At 38.1% G+C, this 20495-nt stretch overlaps 1 protein-coding gene across 2 annotated transcripts in view; it reads left to right on the top strand.

Moving 5' to 3' along the window:
- Positions 1-20495, top strand: part of LOC134806680 (solute carrier organic anion transporter family member 2B1-like) — a 78343-nt gene that overhangs the window by 20389 nt on the left and 37459 nt on the right. Inside the window, exons 6-12 of one of the 2 annotated variants that reach the window (XM_063780016.1) lie at positions 339-460; positions 1481-1570; positions 1858-2054; positions 2211-2324; positions 2667-2791; positions 3273-3413; positions 3780-5344. The exons of the other annotated variant lie outside the window; for it this stretch is intronic. Coding sequence (XP_063636086.1) covers positions 339-460; positions 1481-1570; positions 1858-2054; positions 2211-2324; positions 2667-2791; positions 3273-3413; positions 3780-3958 — 968 coding nt within the window. The 3' untranslated portion in view covers positions 3959-5344. Of the gene's footprint in view, positions 1-338; positions 461-1480; positions 1571-1857; positions 2055-2210; positions 2325-2666; positions 2792-3272; positions 3414-3779; positions 5345-20495 lie in introns of those variants that run through there. 2 annotated transcript variants of the gene reach the window in all.

The raw sequence follows: 20495 nt of genomic DNA, 5'->3' as shown, positions 1-20495 counted from the left end.
ACGGACGGACAGCGAAGTCTTAGTAATAGGGTCCCGTTTTACCCTTTGGGTACGGAACCCTAAAAACGATCATTTGGATTTGATTTGTAATCTTTTACAGTTATTTAATATTTTCCGCGCGTTTGTGTGGTGAAAACTTTTGTTTTACTCGGTAGCAAAGATTGCTGAAGCCTCGGAACGCTCTAGATTCAAGAAATTTTCGCTTGTTGGGTATCAATATTAGCACGAGGAGTTGAACAACAACTTTTCCCCTTGTAGATAAAACCGAAACACTGCCCATTTGTCAGCATTTTTTTTCTGACTACAAATAAAATAAAACCAAGCTGTTATATTTCCAGGTCTAATCCGTAGCATGGGTCGCGTTCTTGGCAGTAGAGTGGGACTTCTGCAAATCCTGGCAATGGCTTTATTGGCAGCTGCTTGGCGGGGCTTCGGGCTGCATGAAGCGGCCTTCGTCCAGGTACGAGTCTTGTGTACATTCCGTAGTGCGTCGCCTTCATCTTTCTCGTTCCCTCATTGCTGAGGATCGCGTCCACATGCAATTTGTCTCTATTTTGTGCGGTCATAAGCCATTGTGGACGGCAAGGTGCAGACTGCCGCCAGCCGACCTCTTCATAGCGTTCGACCATCACATATGTAATACCATCAGCCGTAAAAGTGCATGGCGACTTTATCAATGAATTCATTGATAATTTCTCCATGCAATTTCGCAGCTCAGTATGTGCACCACCTCGAGCACGCTTGCTATTGCTTCGGTAGAGTACCTAAGTAGTGGCAATTTTATTAATCTTGGCTTCGGGATGCATGAGACGGCCTAAGTTTCTGTTCGTGTTATTGTCATGATCATGTTATATATTCTCTTATTATCTTCTTACTAAGCCCGTTAGGTTCCCAGATGGCATTCGTGGGGTCAGCTTTAGGCGATTTTCATACGAATTTTATGATGTTTTTTCAAATATTTGGTTAGTAGGCAGGAGATAAGCAATTACTAAATTTAGGTTACACAAAGCAGCGTTACAATACAAAGATTACAAAATTGGTCAATAGGCTTGGCAATGATACGATTTAGATAAGCAGATAAATAAGATAATGACCGTTTATGTGGTTTGTTGGAGTTATCTTACTCTGGTTTAAGTATTTCCTTGTTTTTTAGGGTTGGGTACCTCAAAAGGAAAATACAGAACCGTTATAGGATCACTTTCTTGTCCGTCCGTCTGTCTGTCAAGACCTTTATCTCGGGAACGCGTGAAGGTATCCAGTTGAAAAATAATTAAAACTATACCAAGTGTACAGTCCCTTGAAGCTGTGAAAAAATCAAACTTCTAAGTGAACGCATAAAAAGATACGGCCGTCTATGCCGCAAAACACGTATACATATTTCGACACTCTCAAGGGAATCCATTCTACACGCAAGGCTTCTTTTTAAATGGAAAAGGAATGAGTAGAATAAGTTTTTGAGTGTTCAAATTAATTATTGCAGGTGAAATACTACGTGCACCCGGACAACGATTCACAACTGGGGATGATGAATATGAATATAAAACTGATATCCATCGTATTAGGAGTTATTGTAAGTTCTATTTAAGTTGTAATAAACCTTAGGGCCTGTTTCACAATGTCCAAGTAAAGTATTCGATACCTAGCTAATTAACAAACAAATTAACTGAGCTCTGAAAGTGAGTCGTTGTTGTTCTAAAAAGTGGCCAGAAATTGAACTATTCTGCTTTTTTTTTACGATAAATAAGCAATTAAAATTTTGCTCATTTAGACCGGTTTTATCGGTCAATCACTTTTCCATTAACATAAAACATACGATAAGACATAATGATACCATTTTGTGTCAACTAATACTTTCAGCTAGCTGGATACATGTACACCGCCCCCGTCATGCCGAAGTTTGATCGTAACGCAGCAGTCGCCAGCGCCGCCAGGATGAGTTTCCTCGCCACCGTGTTCTACGTTGTAATGACTGCGTTGCTGAGCTGCAATCGAAGCGGGATTGGAGGCTTGACCGAGCTTAATTATACTCAGCCTGCTTGTGGACGAAGCTGTGGGTAGGTCACAAAGAAGTGCTATCATCAGAAATGTCTAAAACTTGATCGCGTTGATTTCGCTGGATGGAAACTATCAGTACCTGCCGCCCTAACCAGGGGTTATGTTATTAAGTTTAAAATGATATGTGGCTAAATAAACCTATTTGTTTTTTTCAGTTGCGATCGACCATGGATGGAGTATAATCCCGTCTGCGTCCCCGAGCAGATGACGACGTATTTCTCTCCTTGCCACGCCGGCTGTGCTACAGCTGACACAGTTAATACCATTGGGTAAATTATTTACTTTACCATTGAAACAGCTGTTGCTTTTTAAAATTTACTTAAACTATATTTACCGAGCACATTACCACTTGCAACTCGCCCTAGCCAAGATTATTAACTATATTATTCGATTGGCCTTGCTATCAACTATTATCTTGTTTGCGTTAACGCTGATATTGTGAAGTTGTTCATAATACACACAAAAAATATCGGATCCAAAATTGAACCTTGGGGAACGCCTCATCCTATGTATATTATATGATTTGTGCACCGTTTCGTTTTTCTTAAATTGTTAGATTTTTTTCTATTTCTTAAATATGATTGATGTATTCTATTAACTTCCTGTTTCAGCGTATACTCGAACTGCTCATGCGCGCCGGGTGGGCGCGTCACCAGAGGCGCGTGCGACGACGGCTCCTGCGCCAGCATGTATAATTTACACCAAATGTTTTACGTCACCATTTGCTTGGTCAGCAGTAAGTTTATTGACCGACTTTTTTACTTAAGTGTCTCCGCTGTCTTCGGAGCATGGAGTAGGAGATACCCTATTGAAAAATAGGAAGAGCAACGATTGGCGCGGACGCGTGCGACGGATTTTACCCGCTCCGTGCAAAACAGCGGAGATACTAATATAAATATTGATATTTCCTTAGAAAATAAAATATACATGTCATACATGTAGTTCCGAAGTTCTCGTACTACCCACCTTATATGTTGTTTCTTCGAGACTTGGGTTTTAATTTTCTCCGAGTTGAAACCTAGAAGGTTTACCATATCGAAGTGAAAATGCCTTTCCACTAACCGCGATGATTTTTAAAAGATCGATAATGGCAGACCTGCAGAAGAGAACGAAGTCACAGGTTATCATTTTTTGTTTCACACCCCTTTTTGCTGTATCTCCAATATCTTCATGTAATCTTCAACTATTTTTAAGAAAAGATTACAATTGTTTTTCAGCTCTGGCGTTCATATGGCAGACCACCGTGTTGTTGGAGTCAGTGGACAAGCGTGACGTCGCGATGGCGGTAGGCGTCGCGTCAAGCGTAGTGTCACTCGTCGCCTTCGTGGGGGCCCAAGGGTTCTACATGGGGATTAGCTGTGAGTACAGATACACTAGCTCACGGATGTAGGTACCATCACGCTCCACGACTGTTGAGCCATGTAGGGTCCTAGCTTAATTGGTTGCTCAATACTAACGCTATGGAATGTCCAATTTAGCTGGAACCCTAATGGAATCTATCACGGTGCGTGTCTGTAGTGCGTGTTTAATTTATTCTTTTTTATATAATATCATAGTATTTATAGTACCTACTATACAGTCGTCTATTACTCACAACACAAGCCTTAAATAACTTAGAAATAATTTTCATGTATTTTTATTTTTTAATTACAAGTATGGGACTAAGTCGATCTGTAAATATACTCGTACCTATATAATGTATTTATTTATTAAACTCTTTCCAGTGTTCACGTGCGCGTTCACCCGCGGTTCCCAGTGTCTCCTCCAGAACGATCACTTCGCTTCCTGGGTGGGGTACTCCAGTGCGGTCCTAGCTGGTCTAGCTTTCATACTCACCGTAATCTCCTGCGTCATACTGAGAAGACAGAAGGCGCCGAAGGAAGAAGATATCTACCTTGGATAGTGTATATAACAACAACAAACTTAGTTATAAGTAAATGAAACAAATAATGTGCCGATATATTTTGTTGTAGTTTTTGTTAATTTGGGTTAAATTTGGCTGGTTTGAAGAGGGTGAAATAAATACGAAATCTCAATTTGGGACAAACGAATTGTATCAATTCATGTATGTAATTTTCCATTGAGTTATGAAAATACTTATGATACGTTTTCGTACCTCGGTGGATTTTTTAGATAGTGTAGATTTTTTAAGACATAAATGGTGAAATTGTGCTTATTATACGAATAGGGAACTCTATCAAACCACCAAATTTTTACCAAATATGACGAAAAAAATCGACTTTTATAACATTCTGGGCTCTATAAAGTATCAGTTACTACATAACTCATAAGTGTCCTGAAATGTGATAGATGTAGTAACCCCTTTAGGAAATGCGTGTTATAAAAGATGACAATGTATTACTGTGATAATAATTACTATAAATAAATAGCGAACTAATATTGTATTCCATGAAGCAACTGTTGACGACATATTAGTTATGATATATTATATTATGATATATTATATAGATGCAGTGCATAGGTAATTATTTTCCATCGTATTTTCACGGAAACGTACAAACGTGTCTATATCAGTCAGTCTCGGCACAAAAAGTAGGTACTGAGGTTGACCGAACTAGCATGACAAATACGAACGTTTGCGCGAAAATACGATGGAAAACAATTATGCACTACATCTGTATATCATATTAAATACGAGTAGCCTGTTGCATGTAGATAAAATTGTAAAATGTTAATTATACTGTCTCCTTCAAGGGACGGGCATTTGCCTAGTGTGAAGGTCTTTAAATGTTGTAAATAATGTACAATTAATTTTATTTCCGAAATAATAATTTTTACTAGGTATTTAATTTATTGATTTAGTTTAGTTATTATATCTATCAACCTGGATCTCGGAATTTCGATGAAATTTGCTATATGGGAGTTTTCGGGGGCGATAAATCCGATCTAGCTAGGTCTTAAACAAACAAACAAACAAAATTTACTTTATTCATGTAGGCCTAGCAACAAGCTCTTATGAATCGTAATTAATCTTAATCTAATTATCAGAGCAATTTATTGATGTTAGTATTATTCCATAATAAAATTGGATTATTATACATATCAAATTTAACACTAAAAATTTCACAAAAGGATCGTCAAACATTAAAAAGATTGTATAAAAAAAATACTAGTCTAGAATTTCTAGAATAAAATCTAAATGTCAAAAAAAAAAAAAAAAAAAACCATAAGTAACAAAAGAAGTAGATAGTATTACATCGGAATATCCATTTCCTCATCAATAATCAAATATACCTAATAAATAAATAATCATTTCGAATAACAATTAATCCCACGTTGTAATATCATTCATGTAGTCTTGTGTGGTATAATAAGCTTTAGAAATAAGTTTACGCTTTACATAATTCTTAAATTTATTAATAGATAATTCAGTAATATGGTTTGGAAGTTTATTATAAAATCTTACACAATTACCCATGAATGATTTTTTAATTTTATGGAGCCGAGTGAAGGGCACTGCGAGCTTATGTTTATTTCTAGTATTAATATTATGAATTTCACAATTTTTCCTAAAATTTACAATATTTTTATGTACATACAGAATATTCTCATAAATGTATTGACAGTGCACTGTCATTATGTCAATTTCCTTAAATTTATCTCTAAGTGAGTCTCTATGGTTCATTTTGTATATTGCTCGAATAGCCCTCTTCTGCAGAACAAAAATGGTATTTATCTCTGAAGCACCGCCCCACAGTAAAATACCATATGCCATAATGCTATGGAAGTAACTAAAATATACTAATCGAGCTGTTTTCACATCAGTTAACTGACGGATTTTGCTCACTGCAAAAGCTGCAGAGCTCAGTCTATTCGAAAGAGTAGCAATATGGGGACCCCACTGGAGTTTAGAATCTAAAGTTATACCAAGAAAAACTGTACTATCAACTAATTCCAATTCCTTATCCTTCACAATGACACTTGTTTGTACATGCCTTACGTTACTACTAGTGACAAACTTAATACATTTAGTCTTTTTCTCATTTAACAGTAAATTATTAACATTGAACCAATTTACTACTTTTGAAATAGCATTGTTTACATCATTGTAAGCTTGTTGCTGACGTTTGACTTTGAAAATAAGTGAGGTGTCGTCTGCAAACAATACTATATCATGGTGGGTCTTAATAAGGAATGGCAAGTCATTTATGTAGATAAGGAACAGGAAAGGCCCCAATATTGACCCCTGTGGTACACTCATAGAGACCAATGACCCAGGTGATCGCTGTCCATTCACATCGACCCTTTGTATTCTACTATTTAAGTAGGACTTAAGTAAATTCAGTGCCGATCCTCTAACTCCGTAATAATGAAGTTTCCTGATTAATGTTTCATGACAAATACAGTCGAAGGCCTTAGATAAATCACAGAAGACACCTAAAGCATCTCGTGACTCCTCCCAGGCATCGAAAATATGCTTAATTAGCTCAACACCAGCATCGGTTGTTGAGCGACCCCGTGTAAAATCAAACTGCTTATTATGCATCAAATTATTAACGTTAAAATGTCGTACTAATTGAGAAAGAACTAATTTTTCAAAAATCTTGCTAAATGTTGGTAGCACAGATATCGGTCTAAAGTTAGTGGGGTCAGAGCTGCTACCAGATTTAAATAAAGGAATTACTTTACTATGTTTCATTAGATCAGGAAACTCGCCGCAATCAACACTGTTGTTAAATATAACTACCAAGTCAGGCGCTACAATTTCTACTAAGGATTTGACAGCATGGACAGAGACTCCCCAGAGGTCATTAGTTTTTTTGACATTAATTGATTTAAACGCCTTTATTACATCTGAGGTACAAACATGTTCAAAATTAAGGTCTCCACAACACTCTGGAGCGTTATGTTTTAATAATGTAACAGCAGATGAGGGTGATGAATTTAAATCCTTAGTTGTGGATACTGGTACCTCGGTGAAAAATTTTTCAAATTCTGTAGCTACTTCTAAGTTGGAATCTATAATTTTGTTATCAATGTTTAGTTTAAGTTCTTTAATTGTATGTTTCGAGCGACCAGTCTCCACATTTATAACTTTCCAGGTTGCTTTAACAATGTCGGAACTACTTTTTATTTTCTGACTTAGATAATTTCGCTTAGCTATATGACAATCTACTTTAAACTTCTTCGAATACTCCTTCACATGTTCTTTAAATTCATCACTCTGATTAAACCGCCGTTCCTCATATAAGGCATACAGTTCACGTCTTCTTTGATGTAAGTCCGCAGTAGCCCACTCACTAAAAACTGATGCACCACTAACTACGACTGATTTTGAGGTGAATATCGCATTATAATGATCCATAAAAGTGTGAAAGAATGAATTATACATACTATTAGGACTCATATCGGAAGACAAAAAGGGTAGCGCCTGAACTAAACTTAGCTTCATTCTTTCCACGCGGTCCGAGGTTACCGGTACAAAAGTTATTTGTTTTCTCATGGTATTTTTCCTTAATGCCTCAAATACCATTAATTGACCTAAGTGGTCTGATTCTAAATTGCTGATAACTTTTTTAGCAATAGGAAAAATATCTGTGAAAATATTATCTATACAGGTTGCACTAGTAGCAGTCACTCTAGTGGGCTCCATAAACATGTGGTTGAGATTACAAGATTTAAAAAGATTCAATAATCTACAAGACATTGTTGAATTTTCCATAATATTTACATTAAAGTCGCCGCATATAAGCAATTTCTTACTAGAAGATGATATTTTAAGTAGGGCAGATTCCATTATGTTTTCAAATAATTCAAAATTACTTAATGGCGGCCTATACACACAGACAACAATAAATTGCTCTAATTCTACTGCACTTAGTTCTATAGTCCGTTCAACAGACATGGATACAATGTCCTTACGTTCCTTAAATTTTAACTGACTATTTAATATAATTAATGACCCACCATGTATGGAACTAAGTCTGGTGAACGAACTTCCCGCCTGGTGATTATTAAATTGGGGCATTAATTCATTATTATTTAACCAATGTTCAGTAAGACATAAAATATCAATATTAAAATCATTCAAAAAAAGTTCTATCTATACATTTTTTCCTCTAATACATTGAATATTTTGATGCACCAGGTGGATATACTTTCCATGTTTGCAGTATTTTTCATTATATTTATTTAAAACTAAATTGCCAGAGACAGAATCTTTTGTCTTAACAGCTAGTTTAAATCTATTAAATCATTGGTTATGACTGGAACCAATTCCATGTTCATACTGGGCTGCTCAATAGGAGCAGAATTGTCTGCCAAATTCTTGGCAGAAATGTCAAGTAAATCTTATCTCTTGGGAAACGCGCATTTTTGAGTTTTTATATGTTGTCTCCCAGATATTATAAATTAAGTAGATGAGAGATGTATTCAGTATGTGGTTTTGTTTAAATACATCATTAAGAGTTCAGGTATACGACCCCGTCGCCAAAAAGCCGCTCCCATATTATTTAAGTTATGCTCTCATTTTTAGGGTCCCGTACCCAAAGGGTAAAACGGGACCCTATTACTAAGACTCCGCTGTCCGTCCATCCGTCTGTCACCAGGCTGTATCTCGTGATCTGTGATAGCTAGACAGCTGAAATTTTCACAGATGATGTATTTCTGTTGCCGCTATAACAACAAATACTAAAAACAGAATAAAATAAAGATTTAAGTGGGGCTCCCATACAACAAACGTGATTTTTGACCGAAGTTAAGCAACGTCGGGCGGGGTCAGTACTTGGATGAGTGACCGTTTTTATAGATAACGGTACGGAACCCTTCGTGTGCGAGTCCGACTCGCACTTGGCTGTTTTTTTTTTATAACGACATTCTGAAGTAACATATAATTTGACATGAACTTTTCTTTGGTTTTCAAGACAGATAAGAAAAGACATACATACATGAATACAATTACAAAAAAAAAACAAATTAACAACTAAAACTGGCTACACCAGTACAAAAAATCTAAAATTAAAATTAAACAATAATAGCAAACTACTCAAACAAGGCATCCCGCAGGCCCGCATCTTTTCTGGTGCAAAGGTGTCCATCACGCATACTTTTAAATATCTATACATCATACTATATTTATTATCGAATCATACGTAGGCACATATTATGTACCTAATGTCTACATTACACGACTGAAAAAAATACACAATATAAAAAAATACTTTCATATTTTTGAATTTAGGTTTAAAGTTCGGAGATTGATGTATTCATTAGGTACCTAATCATTATTTATGATGAGACAATATCATGCTCCTTTCGTGCATTCCGCCCAATAGGTTAAAATATAGTGTGTAACACATTACCGCAGGACATCACCACGATAAAATCCATCAACTCTTCACGCGCCAACTGAAGAAATGGCTCCTCTCGCATGCCTTTTACAGTCTAAATGACTTTTATAATTTACAATCAAGTTGACATTTTAGATAATAATTTTTATGAAACAAATTTAATTAACACTATCATCACAATTGTAATAATATTTGACACACTTATTTAGGTATACCAACCAAACCTGTAATAATAATGTAATTGTTGTTGCATGCCGTTTTATTAGGCAGGCGTCCGGTTTTTTACCCCATAGCTCAGTACTTTTAGTCCATCGCTTTCACCCAATAACCTAGTTCATTTTAGATTCCATCAACTCTCAATAGCCCTTACACCCTGGCGGGTGCTGCCTCTGCGTGCGTCCCATGACACGGGTAAGGGCAGCATCCGCTCGGTGTACCCCTTACATTTCATTAAAGTGTCAAAAGGGCCTCTACGTATTGGCTTCAGCTCCGCGCACGCCTCCCAAAGGTCCGGAACACCATTGTTCCGTGATGGGAAAGACATGTAATTGTAACATAATAACAATAATTGTATCTTAATTTATCTAATTTAATTTTCCATTTTTGACGTGTAATATGTAATTATATTATAAATAAATGAGTATGAGTATGAGTATTGTTTAGGTACTTATATTTGTATATTAAATTATATGTTAATGATGACTAAACAATAAGTTAAAAGATTTTTTATTATGAAAAAGAAATTGCAATTCTTACTCAAATTCAATTACCTACATTTATTTATTGATCAAATAAGTAACACAGCATTACAGTATAAAACCAAGGCACTGTGAAACTACAAAATAAAAGAAAAGACTAAGAAAAACCATACCCACAAATAAAAATGAAATTAACTAAACATTAGATTCGGGCGATGACGTAACAGCGTGGCTCTGTTGCGTCGTCTGACGGCTCGATTTGGAAAATGAATTAGATTTCATCAAGATTAGTTCAATCAACAAGTTACGATATGGATAATTTAAAGATATTTGTAAGATAGATATGTCAAATTTGACGTTTCCGCGATTCTGGAGGTCCTCTTGAACGATTTCGACAAGTTATGACTTAGATATCCAAGTCACATCTAGTGGATATCTAATGTAGATCTAGTTGATCTCTAAATCGTCTCAAGATCTTGTGATTATCTCGAAATCCGAATAGTTCTGTATCTCGGCGTAGGGTTCAGCAGGTTGCCCCGGAACCGCCGAAACACCACACCCTGCGGCCAGAAGTCTGCGCTTGCGATGGTGTACATATATTTTTCCTAAAAATAAGGATGTTTCTATACTGGAAAAGTGTATGATTTTACGAGGCCTTCCGAAAGGGATGCGCGGAAAGCTATTTTCAGCGTTAAATTAAAATTTATAAATAATACAGGTACTCGTAAAGATCCTAGAGATCTACCCTACATGTCATGTACTTAAGAGGCATTAGTTATGTTTCATATGTTTTTTTGGATTGTAACAAAAAGTTAATTTGCGAACGATAGGACTGTTATTGACACTGCTATTCATGCCTGTTATTATTTAAGAACCATATAAATTTACCAAATATACTGTAGTAAATTTTTTATAAAGATTTAGAGACAGGTAAAGAAAAATATCTTGATTTAACTAAAAAATACATTCGGATTTTCTCCTTTTTTTAACCGACTTCCGAATCCCAAAGGAGGAGGTTATCAATTCGGTTGTGTTTTTTTTATATTTTCTTTTTATGTTTGTTACTCCATATCTCCGTCATTACTGGACCGATTATGGAAATTCTTTTTTTGATTGTATGTATATGCATACAGATTGGTCCCGTTTTTGTCAAAACCCAGTTCTGATGATGGGATCCATGAGAAACCGAGGGAACTCCTCAAATCTTAAAGGCATACATATAGTGATTTTTGGGTTTTTATCAACAAATTAAGCATATACATCCAAAAAAGTGACATTTGATGAAGTGGAACCGCTGATGATGATCAGAACGGAACTCTTCAACGACGCATAGTTCACGTTTGGCGATTTGTCGTCTTTGTTATGTTTGTTAAGCAAGTTAAGTTTTTAAGCCACATTTTTGTCAAGCTCGAGTTCTGATGACGGGATCCATGAGGAATCGAGGGAAGTCCTCAAATCTTAAAGGCATGCGTATAGAGATTCTTGTATTTACATCAGAAAATCAAGCATTTTCATTTAAAACTGTCGCATTTGATGAAGTGGAACTGCTGATGATCACCAGAACAGAACTCTTCAACGACGCATAGTTCACGTTTGGCGATTTTTCCTCTTCGTTATGTTTGTTAAGCAAGTTAAGTTTTTAAGCCACATTTTTGTCAAGCTCAAGTTCTGATGATGGAATCCATAAGGAATCGAGGGAACTCCTCAAATAATAAAGGCATACGTATAGATTTTTTTGTATTTACATCATAAAATCAAGCATTTACATTTAAAACTGTCGCATTTGATGAAGTGGAACTGCTGATGATGACCAGAACAGAACTCTTCAACGACGCATAGTACACGTTTGGTGATTTCGAATTTCGATTTTGACTTGGACTCGGACCTTGGATTCGGACCCGGACTCGGACCCGGACTCGGACCCGGACTCGGACCCGGACTCGGACCCGGACTCGGACCCGGAATTTGACCCGGAATCGGACCCGGAATCGGAACCGAACTCGGACCCGGACTGGGACCCGGACTCGGACTCGGAACCGAACTCGGACCCGGACTCGGACGCGGACTCGGACTCGGACACGGACTCGGATCCGGACTCGGAGCCGGACCCGGAACCGGAACCGGAACCGGACTCGGACCCGGACTCGGAGCCGGCCTCGGACCTGGGCTATAACCGCGAAAATCGAAGTTCGCAAATTGCGGGCATTTTTCTCTGTCACTCTAATTACGCCTTCATTGGAGTAAAAGAGAAAGATCCCCGCAATTTGCGAATTATGGTTTTCGCGGTAGCCCCTCTGGACTCAGAACCGCACTCGGACCCCGACTCGGACCCGGACTTGGACCCGGACTCGGACCCGGACTCGGATTCGGACTCGGACTCGGACCCGGACTCGGACTCGGACCCGGACTCGGACCCGGATTCGGACTCGGACCCGGACCTTGACCCGGAAAACCACTATGATACCTTAACTAAATAAACCATCATGATTACCTACCATAAAATGTAGGTATAAGTATAAAGTATGATGATGTCAATCTTACTAACCCCTCCCGCTCAAACCCCCGTACACCGCACCGCATGCGCCGTTAAGTGGGTTAGGTTAGGTTTGAACTGCGATCCTCACAGAACCGAACAAGGGTTAGGTTAGGTTAGAACTGCGAGCCTTACAGAAACGAAATGCTACTTGAAAAGTGGGTTTGATTAGGTTCGAACTGCGATCCTCACAGAACCGAACTGCTATCAGAGGAGTGGATTGGGTTAGGCTAGAACTACGACCCCTACAGAAGCGAAATGCTAGTAGAAAAGTGGGTGGTTTTACCTCCTTTTCTACATATGTAGTGCACCATCTACAATAATCTTTCACCGGCCCCCATAGAAGTCGTTTTTTTTTTCTTAAAAATTATTCTCTTTTTTAATTAATTTACTGCTGTCAAAAACGTGAAACGTCAACCATGAAAAATTTTAGAACACCTCTTAAAAAATTATTACTCATTCAAACATATCGATACCTTTGAGTTCAATTGACGTAAAGGACAAAATGCTAGTTTTCAGGAGAAGCGAAAAACTGCGAGTTTTTTTAAATTTTGATATATTGTTGTTGTTTATCGAGCTTATTTTTGATGTGTATTAGAAAAGTACTCAAAATGTTAGTCTCTTTAACCTAAATTAGCACTCATATCTATTAATTAAATAGGAAAGAAGTTAATGTCCTTTAAAATTGGTCAAAAACAGTATCAATGTCCTTTGCGCCCATGAATTTTTTGATAATTTAGTGAATCTTGTTTAGTAAGGGGTCGTAAGGGACGTTATCAGACTATTTTATTCCAAATTTGGGGTGTATTAGTTACCACCCACGGTACACATGTTAACTGTTTTCAGCATAGTTTACTGTTACGAAGCTTAAAAATGTATCAAACGGTAGTTAAATATGCTAGGTATATCCCGATTACAGTTGTTATAGACCTTTACGCCCATGAACAAAGATAACAGTGGAAAAAGCTCTTAGCGTAAATGCTTTCAAATTGAAGGGCAAACATTACATTATAGTAATAAAGGTCCCAGAAAACGATTTATTTGATATTATTCACCGCTAGGTCCATGTTATTTGTTTTAAATTTAGAGTTTAGAAACTAATTTGAGGTAGTAAAAAACACAAGTATTAGAAAAGTCCTTTACGACCTTGTTCGCTTCTTATACTTATAAAAAAATATTTTTAGAGCGGGTCGTAAAGGGCAAGTACAATAATATCAATAGTAAAATATGTCCTTTACGACCATCGTGACCATACGATATGAAAAATCATTAAGACAAATGAAGGGCTTAAAGGACGACAAAAGACATGTAAGTCATTTACAACAATATTTATATTTAGCGGTAACCTTTACGATAATATCTTTGAACATCTAATTTGTAACTGGTCATTTACGCCCCTTGAGCTAAGCTGTTTTTGCAAAATCATAGTAAATAATTGGGTCGTAAAGGCCACTTTTTAAGAGATATCGAAATTTTAACTATACAGAACGATAGCGCTTGGAATTCTGAACAAAACTGTATATACAACTCATTTTCGCCAAAATGTCCTTTACGCCAATTGAATCCAAAGGTATCGATATGTAGTACATACAATGACGGAGAAAGATGCGTTTTAACCATTATTAAAAAGAAATATATTTTTGATATAAAATATGGAGTTATTGATGTTTTACTACAAAAATTGTACCGAATAGCCCCAGTTTACGGTATAATTTGTTACGGTTTTGTGTAACTCGTCCGAAGCCGGGGCGAGTCGCTAGTCTATGATATTATATAATAGTCTAATTGCGACCTTACCTACATGTACTTGTCATGATTAGGTACAATTACAAATTCTAAATATCATCATAATGTTTATTATTTATTATTATCTTATCATGAAATATCCAAGTAGGTAATATGCTAATGGAAACTTATACAGAATTAACGATATCATGGTTGAAATGCGATAATCTGGGCGTTTGTGTTAAGTACCTGTGGTGATTGTTTATTATATCATGTATTGTTATGTTCACGATAAGAAAATTACGTTACATATTTATATATTCATAGGATGTTACGAGTACAAAATAATTATAACCGACTGCAAAATAGAAAGAACTAAACTAAAAGTTAAGTTATTTAAATTTTAAAAACTGCTGCAGAGGTAACAGAAACTACAAACCATACCAACACGCTCCTGTACTCCCGTTAAGTAGGGCAAACCTTGGCTATTCGGTGATACGTAGTTATTCGGTGATAGTCAGTTTTATTGTCTTTTAGCCGAGTTGCCCGGTAATTTGATTGCTTAAAACAATGTTTAAGAGATACCATGGATGTGACTAATGTGGTGTAATATGGTTTAAAGTAATATAATTACCAGGTAACGCGGCTAAAAGACATTAAAACTCACTATCACCGGATAACTACGTATCACCGAATAGCCAAGGTTTGCCCTACCTAGTAGCGGATGAAACAACGCGCGCAAAAACATCTCTCACCCTGGAATAAATACTAGAGATGCTCCCACAGATATAATATATACAGGGTGATTCATGAGACGTGAGCAGGACTAATCCTGCACACTCAGTAACTGATAATTGATCGATCACCGTCGTATTTAGGGGAAACAACCACACTTTTTCCTATTTTTTAACTTTTTGGTGAGGGCAAATTTAATCCTCTACAATCATGGTCACCCTACAAGACCTAATTAATAAGCATAAAACCTCTTTAATTTTTGATTACGAAGAAAATAAACTGTCAAACTTGAGTGAGATACGAGTTTTCAAAAGTAACCAGACCGCGATGACAGTGGTGACATTCAATTTGACACAGAATATCGGTAGTTTAGTATTCTAATTTTAGGGTGACCACGCATGTCGTAAATAAATTAATAACTTTTTTTTTCAATGTGAAGTTAGAAAATTAACGTTAACCTCACTAATACTGATACGAAAGTGTTGCTTATAATCTACGAAATGCGCAGTATTAGTCCTGCTCACGTCTCCTGAATCACCCTGTATGTCGCAGTCGGATCGTATAATCCGCCATATTACATTACGGCTAGCCGTTTTCAAAAACAGGGGCGTTTTGAAATGCGGCGGTTCAACGATTAGCCGGATTGAATGCGGCTGAATGAGAATCCGCCGGAATGTATTCGGCGCCATACGTTCTTCAACACGGCTAGGCGTAATGTAATACAGCGAGTCATTAGCCTCCGCTTTGACAGTTTTTAGTTCCCATTTTTAACACTCGTGGCGCTGCCTGACATAACAACAACAAACTATGAAAAACGCTGGGGTGTCCATCAAATCTGGAGTTTGTCGGACTGTTTCTTTTCAAAAAACATTTCCTTCGCAACTTAACTAGACGGAGCCCCGCTTCGCGGGGCTCCTATTTCTGAGCGGTTTGCCCTTCGGGCATATGAAGCTACCTAACGAACCTAACCTACCTACCTATTGATTTAGGAGACGTCTGTGAAAACATTACACTTTCGGGAAAAAAGCGTAGGTAGGTAAGTAGGTTAGGTTCGTTAGGTAGCTTCAGATGCCCGAAGGACAAACCGCCCAGAAATAGGAGCCCCGCTAGCGGGGCTCCGTCTATTTAAGTTATGAAGGAAATGTTTCGGAAAAGAAACACATGTAGTGCGGTGGGATCATGGTAAAAATAAATTAAATTGCAAACATTGTCAAACTCCGGTTACGTAGGCGACCGAAATAACTGGTCACTCTACAATCTAAATAGTAGTATGATGCGGCTAAACGTAGGCCGCCTTATTGAAGAACGTATCGCAATGACAATCCGGCTAATCGTCGAACCGCCGCATTTCAAAACGCCCCTGTTTTTGAAAACGGCTAGCCGTAATGTAATACGGCGGATTATACGATCTGACTACGACATATACACTAGCTAGATGAAGCAAATATCACGATTTGTATTGAAACCAAGTGTGCCGACTTTTTACCACCTACTGTGACGTCACAGCCGTAATTTAGTGATGGGAAATCCTAACCGATTCAAAGATACCGATGCCCCTCTGCCCGGCTACGATTCACCTGTCTTGCTCATACTCATAGATTTTATATCTGTGGTCTCGCTCACTCACTCCCCGCTCCCCGCGAACCACACCAAAAATCACAAATCGATTAACATGAATGACATCGATTTTCTGACAGACGAATACTAAAGACAGACGAATGATAAAAAACCGGACAAGTGCGAGTCGGACTCGCCCACCGAGGGTTCCGTACTTTTTAGTATTTGCTGTTATAGCGGCAACAGAAATACATCATCTGTGAAAATTTCAACTATCTGACTATCACGGTTCATGAGATACAGCCTGGTGACAGACGGACGGACAGCGGAGTCTTAGTAATAGGGTCCCGTTTTTACCCTTTGGGTACGGAACCCTAAAAACAGACGAATGATCATCCCAACTTTCCCTTCAATGAAACTGGTATTTTCAAAATCTATGACTGGATCATGAGGAAAACAAAAATAATGAAAGTTTTTTGAAGTGAAAACTTCTTTAGCGGCGCTGTGCACTTTTTGAGGTGGGGAAAAAATGTTAAACTCGAGACAGCGTAAGGCGTAAGGCGTAAGGCGTAACCCTCTCTTTCTACCGCGCGGCGAAAATGTATGCCTGAGCCTGCTGTTTCGTTTAGGCGGCGCAGGGTGCTTGCGTGACGTCATGTGTGACGGACAATGTCATTGTTTTTTTATTTAACTAGCAAAAAGCAGAGCTTTGTAAGGGCTCGCGGAGTTTTTCTACCTAAACGTACCGGACCGCGACTTTGATCCAATCCGAAGCTTGTTTCATGTTCGATTGAGTGGGTGGGTACGTAATAAGTCAGTTAAGGCCGTAACACACTATCGCACCGCACCGCGACCTTGGTGCGTCGCACCCATAAGTGAGAGCGGGAAAGAGATATCTGTTTCTCGCCCACCCATAAGTGAGAGTGGGAAAGAGATATCTGTTTCTCGCTCTCACTTATGGGTGCGACGCACCAAGGTCGCGGTGCGGTGCGATAGTGTGTTACGGCATTTAAGACCGCAACTATAAGTGAGAGCAAGAAAGAAATATACTAACGGGACGCCGGTTGCTGTCCGGTACGCCTGTTTGTTACAGCTTTTACTTTGTCCGTTAAAAACGTGTCCAGACTACAAAATCAAATTGTCAACATCATCCACACGTAATATACAATTTCATAAGCGCTTATTATTACATCCTACACGGTCGCCCAGTACTTTTTGTAAGGATGCCAAGGGGCTGTCCATAAATTACGTCATCGTTTTTTGACGATTTTTGACCCCCCCTAAAATCATCCAAAATACATGCTTCGAATGACCCCGTTTCCTCCTACGTCATGCTACCATCACACCCCCCCGCCCCTAATTTATAATGACGTAATTTATGAATAGCCCCCAACTGGCTTTCCTACATAATGCTGGGTAATTTATTTTTGCGTCCACACCACACAATTCAGCGAAAACCTATCCCGTCTGGACACCTACTAGTGGCGGTAATCACGCTGCTCCGCACATAAACACTCACACACACAGTTCCACTAGGTACAGCCAGGGTTCAGCATTAGGTCTATCTTGGGTCCTGCTCTTCTAAGTGCTCGTTAAGACGTGTCAGATGACCAAAACAGCATGTGCCTATGTTGCACCAAACCTGAGTTCCACTAGGTACAGCCAGGGTTCAGCATCAGCTTTATCTTGGGTACTACTCTCGTAAGTGCTCATCAAGACGAGTCGGATGACCAAAACAGAGTGTTCCTATGTTGCAACAAACCTGAGTTCCATTAGGTACTGCCAGGGTTCAGCATCAGCTCTATTTTGGTTACTGCTTTCCCAAATGCTCATCAAGACGAGTTAGATTACCAAAACAGCGTGCGCCTATGCTGCACCAAACCTGAGTTCCACTATGTACTGCCGGGGTTCAGCATCCGCTTTATCTTGGGTACTGCTCTCCCAAGTGCTCATCAAGACAAGTCGAATGACCTAAACAGCGTGTGCCTATGCTGCACCAAACCTAAGTTCCATTAAGTACTGCCGGGGTTCAGCATTGGCTCTATCTTGGATACTGCTCTCCCTAGTGCTCATCAAGACGAGTCGGATGACCAAAACCGCGTGTGTCTATGTTGCACCAAACCCGAGCTCCACTAGGTACTGCCAGGGTTCAGCATCACCTCTATCTTGGGTACTACTCTCCTAAGTGCTCATCAAGATGAGTCAGATGACCAAAACTTAATGTGCCTTTGTTGCACCAAACCTGAGTTCCACTAGGAGCTGCCAGGGTTCTGGGTCATTTTGTTGAACTGCACGCTGACGTTGCAATTGGCGTGCAGGTGGCGTGTAGTTCCCATACAAGTTGCAGTCGTGTGTCGGCCCTAAGTCACTGAAGTTTGTATTAATATGCTTATCTTTATAATTTTAGCAATAGTAACACTAAAGGCGCCATTCATTAATTACGTAAGACAATTTTTGCCAGTTTTTGACCCCCTCCCTCCCCTATGTAAGAAATAATAAGAATAGGCTGAGCCCCTCCTCCCACCCCCCTATATTACCATATATTACGTAAGAATCTAAAGAAAAAAATTGAGTACCACGTTTGGTTTGTTTTAATGTTTATTATTTAAAAAAAAATTACGAATGTGATATTTGTACCTGTACCTTAGGTACTTGAGCTCGTTTAAGCTAACTCTGTACCGTGTTTGATAGCATAGAGTGTGGAAGTACTGGAAGTATTATTATTTGTATTTTAAACGTCATAATTTCATAGAAATTAAAAAAATACTATGAAAACCCGCTCCCTCCCCCTTGTAAGAAATAATAAGATATGTTTGATCCCCCTCCACTCAAAAATCGTCTTACGTAATAAATTAATGGCGCCAAAACTGTTTCTCGAAGTGAAAATACCCGATTTAAGTTTGCTAACACAACATGACTGATCTATTTATGTGTTTCCATTAATAATATTTTTTTGTTATGACTTTGTTAGTTTCAAATATTGTAGGTATAAATTTTGCATGCCAGCTACTGGTGAAATGTGTGCTTCACTTATAATTGTTGACCATCTATTGTACCATGTTTTAAGCAAAATAAATGATTTATGATTTATGATCGAGACACGAGGAAATTGACCTCCACAGCAAGATTGTTCTAGTAAGTAGGTATTCACAGAAACTTAATTGCTAAATTGGGAATCAAACCAAGCGACGCGAGGTGCGTCTGAATCCAAAATTTTAACCCACTTTTGTATTCGTCGTTGTTAATGGCGTAAGCGCCGTCGACATTATTGTCTTCTTGAGCTTACTGTGGGGCTTAGTCAATTTGTATAATGTCCAATATTTATTTATTTACTACTAACGCCATCTGTTAGAGAAATTAATAATTAATATTAGCAAATGTTAATTCATTATTTTGCCAAGAGATGGCGCTAGTAGTAATACAAAGTGTTATTGCTTTATTTTATTTTTTTAGGTTTATAAAATGATATTTTTATGTTTGATAACACATCTAGACATGAATTTAAATTACTATGTTAAATTTCAAACCTACCAGTGCAGTAGTTTTTCCGTAAAGTGTACCACAAGAATGCATAGTTCGTCGAATAGTGATAGGGCTCGCTTCGCTCGCCCTAATAAAATTATTTTATTTTATTTAGTAAAAATAACATTATTTCGAGCGTTCTGTACATCGCTGTACACCTGCAGCCTGTGGACTCGATATACGCAAAGTTATACTAGGTTAAGTTTAATGGTACTAAAAGTAGTATAATAACTAAGTTGGTACTAGGGTGCGAACGCCAACTGTGTGCAGGGGGCGCATTGAAAGGTAAATTTGTAAGGAGCGAATTTGGTAGCGAATGCATTTTGTATATGTACTTAAGTAATGTATGATGATTGAGTT

The sequence above is a fragment of the Cydia splendana genome, chromosome 1 (genome assembly GCF_910591565.1).
Source record: "Cydia splendana chromosome 1, ilCydSple1.2, whole genome shotgun sequence".
NCBI classification, from domain to species: domain Eukaryota; kingdom Metazoa; phylum Arthropoda; class Insecta; order Lepidoptera; family Tortricidae; genus Cydia; species Cydia splendana.
The sequence above is the reverse complement of the archived record's forward strand: the minus strand, read 5'-3'. Positions and strand labels throughout refer to the sequence as shown.